Source organism: Corvus moneduloides, chromosome 23 (genome assembly GCF_009650955.1).
Source record: "Corvus moneduloides isolate bCorMon1 chromosome 23, bCorMon1.pri, whole genome shotgun sequence".
Classification (NCBI taxonomy): Eukaryota; Metazoa; Chordata; class Aves; order Passeriformes; family Corvidae; genus Corvus; species Corvus moneduloides.
In genome coordinates, this window is record NC_045498.1 from 5,781,681 (window position 1) to 5,787,680 (window position 6,000).

The window sequence follows — 6,000 nt, forward strand, 5'->3', positions numbered from 1 at the left end:
GAGGAACCACCTTGATCCTGGGTTTTTAGGGAGGAACCACCTTGATCCTGGGTTTTTAGAGTGGAACCACCTCGATCCTGGGCTTTTAGGGAGGAACCACCTTGATCCTGGGTTTTTAGAGTGGAACCACCTCAATCCTGGGCTTTTAGGGAGGAACCACCTTGATCCTGGATTTTTAGGGCCGTGCTTGGTGAGATTTGGAAGGGACAGCTGGGATAACACAGACCAGGGCCACACACTCTGAGTGTGGAGAGCTGGGATCACCTCCTTCCCAAAACCTCGAGGTTCCACTGCTCAGAGCCACCGGGCGCTGGACAAGAACCACGACCGGGGCACAGAGCAGGATTAGCCAGGGGCTGGCCGGGTCTGGAGCGGGTTTTGGAGAGCGCTCCACGTTCCCCTGGGGTCTCTGGGATGTTAATTGCTTCGGATATGTCTTGTTCAAGCTGCTGCATTCCGTGCTCCGGCTGCCCGACGGCTGTTGCTGAAAGCAGCATGATTTACAGCGTGCGCCGCTCGCTCCGGGGAGCCCGCGGGCTTTTCCTGCTCCTCCTCCGCCCTTCAGGCTTTGCAGCAGACGCTTTGCAGCGCTGACATCGAGGTTGTTTCTATCCCTTGCTTATCTCAGCGCGGCGCTTCCCTCCTGCAGTTGCTTTCTTGGCTTTCTGCTCCGTAATCCGTTGGCTCCGGAATGCCTCCGGTGTCCCGTAAGGCTCGGTGCATGCCCTCGCTCTCTGTTCCAACACCCCTGAGCATGAAACACTCTGGCACGTGTCAGCTGGCCCAGGATGAAGCCCACAGACCTTCTCCCTGCTTGGTTGCCCCCTTGCTTGTGGAAGGGAGACGCATTCCAGCTCTTTGAGGCGTTTGGATGAAAGTTTGGAGAAGTCGGTTTTTAACGGCTGGTTGGAAAAGTTGGGAAGTTGGTTTTCCCTCCTCTCTCCCCAAAAACGCGTGGAGAGCTGCCCAGAGCTGCGAGAGAGCAGAATCTCTCTCGGATTCTCAAGAATCTCAACCCTTCAAAGCTGCTCTTGCTGTTTTTAAGGCACGTTGAAGATGGCATTGGCCGCTGTTGTGACATGGTGAGTTTAAAGGCCATCGGGATGCTTTTGCACCAGAGAGGAACAGAGCATCCACTGTGAATTCTGGCCCTGGGGCAGCTTTTAATCAGCCAGTTTCTCAAAGAGCTGATCCGTGGCAGGAGGTGGTTCTAAGGCAGAGCAGAAGAGCCAGGGCTGCCCTCGGAGATGGGCGTGGGGAGATGCCCAAGGAAGCTGCTCCCAGCCCTGGAGCCTCCTGATCCCCAGTGAGGATGTCGTGTCCCTCCAAACCTGAGCTCTCCTTTCTCCCCTTGCAGCACGAGGACGGACCAACCTGGAGCTGCGGGAGAAGTTCATCCTGCCGGAAGGAGCCTCGCAGGGAATGACCCCGTTCCGGTCGCGGGGCCGGAGATCCAAACCTTCCTCCAGGGCAGCCTCCCCGACACGATCCAGCTCCAGCGCCAGCCAGAGCAACCACAGCTGCGCCTCCATGCCATCCTCTCCGGCCACTCCGGCCAGCGGAGCCAAGGTGGGGCTCAGGGGTGAAGCTCTCCCTTCCCTTTAGCAACTGGGTGGTCTCCAAAACCCAGAGGAGGAGCTGCAAGAGGTGCTGGGAGGAGGAAGGTTGGGGCTTGGGCTTGATGAGGGCTCTAGGAGGTGCTCACCGGCATCCAGGTGGGATGGGGTGGGATGCTGCAGGACAGGTTTGGTTTTCAGGCCAGCCTTGGATCCCTGTGGCTCCACAGGAGGGTCCCCAGCGCTCGCCGTGCAGCCGGAGGCTCCTGGTGCCCGAGGCAGGGCTGTGGTGTCAGGAGGAAGCCACCACCCCTCATCTCTCCTTCCCCACCCCATCATTATTCCATCACCCGCTGGGTTTTTTCCCTTTAATTTAATTTATGTCATCCCTGTTTGGTTCTCGCTCCGTTTTAGTGCCGTTTCCCCCCCCCCCAGTTTTCCGGATCCTTTCCCCATTTCTCTTCTCCTTTTTTTTTTTTATTTTTTTTTTTACCACTCATTCCACCTCTCCCCCCCTTTTCCTTGGCTTTTCCATTTCGCAGACTCCACACCACTTCTCTCGATGTTATGACAAACCCTGGTTGATAAACAGTAAAGCGAGCACCCCCCTGAGGGGATTCGATTATTCCGACTTCCAGCTCCCGAGCGCCGAGGTAGAGTATGGTCTGCCAGCCCCAAGGAGCTGCTGGCAGGCCGGAGTGCCCCTGGCACGGAGTCACCCTGCTCCCGTGCCTGCTCCTAACGCTTTCCTCGTGGTAGAGCAGCGCTTGTAGCACCGCTAACGCTCCGGCTGTTGGCGTTTTTCATGGGTCTCCAACTCGGCTTAAAACACAAATATCGGCTTCAGAGCGAAGCACAGCGCTTTCAATTGGCCTCCCCCTGCTTCCAAACCACGTTAATCCTCTCGTGCTTTGAGAAATGTATTCATTTTCCCGAGCTTTATTGGAAAAGGGGCCGCGTTTGGCTTCCCGAAATTGAAATGCAGCAGCCGAGTGGAGACTTGAAAATCAGCTACAGCGCATGCGCCGTAACCACACCGCCTCATTCTGCGGAGGGCTTGTGTTTATCACCGTGGTAAAGCACGTCTGGTGTGTCCAGCCACCGCCTTGATGCTCCCAGGAGGATGGATTTGGGCTGAGATTTGGGTTTTCTCCTAAAGTTTTCAGCCTCCTCGTGGACTTTCCCTGCCCTCGCGAGTGGGTGCTGAGAAGCACCGGGTAGATCCCGGTGGTTCACTGTGCTGTTGAGGTAGCTGCGTCTTGCTCAGCGGTGCTTCCACGTGGAAAAGGGGTTCATTTGATTCATCAGGAGGTCAGGAGCACTTCCCCGGTTGCCCTAAATTGCTGCTTGCTGCCTATTTTAAAATAGGATCAAGGATGAGAATCGAAATCTCTGGTGATGACAGCGGTGCCTCGAAAATCGCGCGTTAATGGATTTTGATTCCCTCAGCTGCCCCCTCTCCCCCTGCAGCTCCAGTTTCATCACATCCCAACATTTCTGAGGTTCCCAAAAAATCACAAAATTGCAGGGGATGGAGGAAAACCCCTCCAGCTGTCGCTTTAAAGCTCTGTGGGGAATGCCCTCTGGGATCCGTGCCCATCTATCCAGGGATGCAGCACCCCAAAAACCCCCAGGGCTGGGGTCGCTTTCCTGCAGCGCTGCCCCAAACCCAGAGCTTTGGATGGTGAACAGAAACTGGAGCTGCCTTTTCCAGCTGGATCCAGGTGCCCTCGCCCTGCTGGCACCTTCCCCTCGGCTCCCTGCAGCAGTGGCAGGAGCAGAGTTGCCTGTTGTGCTGCTTCACCCCACACCAGCTGCACTTCCCACATCTCAAAGGTCGGGGAAAAGCGCCGTTTCGGGATGCAGCCAGAGCTGACCCGCTGTGTTTTGTGTCCCTGCCCATCATTTTTCCAAGCTGGCTGCCTTTGGGCACTGGGAGTGGTGTGGATACACCCCTCCACCTCTCCCTGCAATGGGTTGTGCTTCTCAAGATCCCAAATGGACTTGACGTTCTAAAATGCTCCTGAGCTGCTTGGATGCTGAAATCCGTATTTTTCCATATTTCACATTCCCTCTGTGGAGCTTTCAAGCCCAGCTGATGCTGTCTCCTAACAGCTTTGCTTGGATTTTTCCTTTTCCCCAACAAATTCCCTTCCATCAGCCTGCAGCGCACAAACTGCCATTCCCCTCCCAATTTTCAGGATTCGAGCTTTTCCCTTATTTTATGAGCTGCTGCTGAAACGGCAGCTTGTGCCCTCCCTGACCATTGAGATGGCAGTTCCTTAAAAGCCCAAATTCTTGCTGAGGATCTGATCTCGGATGTGACCTCGGCCCAGCACGGTGCAGGTGACAGCTAAAGGGTGTCCCACGTGTGCTTCCTCCCAAGGTGACCCCCTCGGCGGGCAGCAAGCTGAAGCGCCCCACCTTCCACTCCAGCCGGACCTCCCTGGCTGGGGACACCAGTAACAGCTCCTCACCGGTCTCGACAGGTGCCAAAACCACTCGGGCAGGTGAGTTTAGGGAAAAGATGGAAAAACTCCTGTCGCCGCTTAAATCAGTAGAGAAAACACAGAATATTTTGGGGGTGGGCTGGGGGAGGAGATGCTGGCACAGCTCTGCGCTCCAAGGAACTGCTGAAATCCGGGGAGGAACCAACCCTGCTGTTGAACCTCCCGTCTCAGCGGTGCCGCTGTGGACGCAGCAGGGACGGGGATGTCGCTGTTGGTTTGGGGCTGGGGGAGGATGAAACCCTTTAAACCCTCCTGCTCAAGTGCTGGGCTCTCCTTGCAGACCCTAAAAAAGCAGCCAGTCGTCCCACGAGCCGCGCCGGGAGCCGCACGGGGAGCCGGGCCAGCAGCCGGCGGGGCAGCGACGCCTCCGACTTCGACCTGCTGGAGACGCAGTCGGCCTGCTCGGACACCTCGGAGAGCAGCGTGGCCGGCGGGCAGAGCTCGCGCCGCGGCGTGGCCAAGCCCTCCAAAATCCCCACCATGTCCAAGAAAACGCCCACTGCCACCCCAAAAACTCCGGGCCCTAAAAGATAATACTGTACCCGCCACCCTCCTGGGAGAGGAAGGAGGAAAAAAAGCAAAACAAAACCCAACCTGTGTCCAGTTTTTAACCCTGCTCCGTACATTGGATGTATATTTATTCTAAATGGGAGAAACTATATTGTTAAAAGTGTAAAAGAGAAGTTGTGTTATGAAGCTGCCTTATTTGGGTTTTTTGTTTTGTTTTGGTTTTTTGGGTTTATTTTTTTTTTTTTCCTTTTTTGTAAGTTACTATTTTCATGTGAATATTTATGTAGATAAAAAAAAAAAAATTGCCTCTCGGTGACCCCTGTTTAGAGAGGGGCCTGGAAAACTGAAATGTGGGAGAGAAAGAAAAAAAAAAAATCAAGAAAAAAATTTAAAAAAAAAAGGAAGCAAAAAAAAAAAAGGTCAAGATGTGAAAGTGTAAAGAAAAACTAAAATATAAATAGGATTTCTGCGCGGTGCAGGGTGTGAACCTGCTTTATCTTTTAGGATTGTTTCCTAAATGCATCTTTATAAACTTAACTTGCTGTCTCAGCAAGGTAAATTATATTTAAAAGCGAAGACCTGAATCCTGCAGTGTTCAAGGAACTCTCTTTTTGTAAATCACAGATACCTCAACCAGAGAAACATGAGGTGAGGGGACTTGGGGCTTATGTTTCCATTTTTTAAAGCTATGTGGTTTTACCTGAAGAAAGCGGAGTTTGACTTAATAAAATTTGCACACACTACAGCAAAGGCCGTGACGATTTGCTGTCCTGAGAATACTGTCCTGACAACTTTGTTTTTAAACAACAAACTGAGGGTGAGGGGGCTGGGGAGGGGTTTGAGGAGGGAGGGTTCACGCCGGAGGAGAGCACAGGGTACGACTGCAGGTCTGGATCACTCGGATGCATCCCTTAGAGGTGGTGGGTCCTCCAAAATCAAGGATTCTTCTGGATTGATGGCTTAACGAGCCCGACCCGAGGCGTTCCGTACACAATCGCTGTTTTATCTGCATCTCTTTGTTTCCTATTTATTATTTAACTGGTCATTCCACTTCCAGCCAGGCTGAGATTGATGTGAACTCTGCTCCTAGGAGAAATCTGGACTTACACGCACAGTTGCTTGTCCTTGAAATGAGTCTCACCAGCACACTCGCTGCAAGTCCTGTCTCGCTTTTGTACGCTCCTTTTTCTTTGTAATAAAATCCAACTGACCAAGTGACCAGGAGACGGGCCGGGGGCGAGGGCTCTCCACAGCTCCTGTATTTATTAAATAGTGTTCCTCTCCGGCTCTGACCGTGTTGCTGTGTGATTCTCTCAATTGGTTTCAAATTGAGGCAAAACTGAAGCTCTACCAATGAATTGTTTAAAAACCAGACACATTTTTGTATTAAAATTGCTTGCGGTAATAAACAATCTTGCCTCCTA

General features: G+C 53.0%; 1 protein-coding gene across 31 annotated transcripts in view; it reads left to right on the forward strand.

Moving 5' to 3' along the window:
- MACF1 (microtubule actin crosslinking factor 1) overlaps positions 1-6,000 on the forward strand; it is a 139,762-nt gene extending 133,762 nt beyond the window's left edge. For 24 of the 31 annotated variants that reach the window (XM_032132023.1, XM_032132015.1, XM_032132036.1 and 21 more), the window contains 4 exons: positions 1,358-1,569; positions 2,099-2,209; positions 3,943-4,066; positions 4,347-6,000. In XM_032132023.1, coding sequence (XP_031987914.1) covers positions 1,358-1,569; positions 2,099-2,209; positions 3,943-4,066; positions 4,347-4,600 — 701 coding nt within the window. In that variant the 3' untranslated portion in view covers positions 4,601-6,000. The remainder of the gene's footprint in view (positions 1-1,357; positions 1,570-2,098; positions 2,210-3,942; positions 4,067-4,346) is intronic. The other 7 variants (XM_032132033.1, XM_032132035.1, XM_032132016.1 and 4 more) reach the window with 1 other exon arrangement.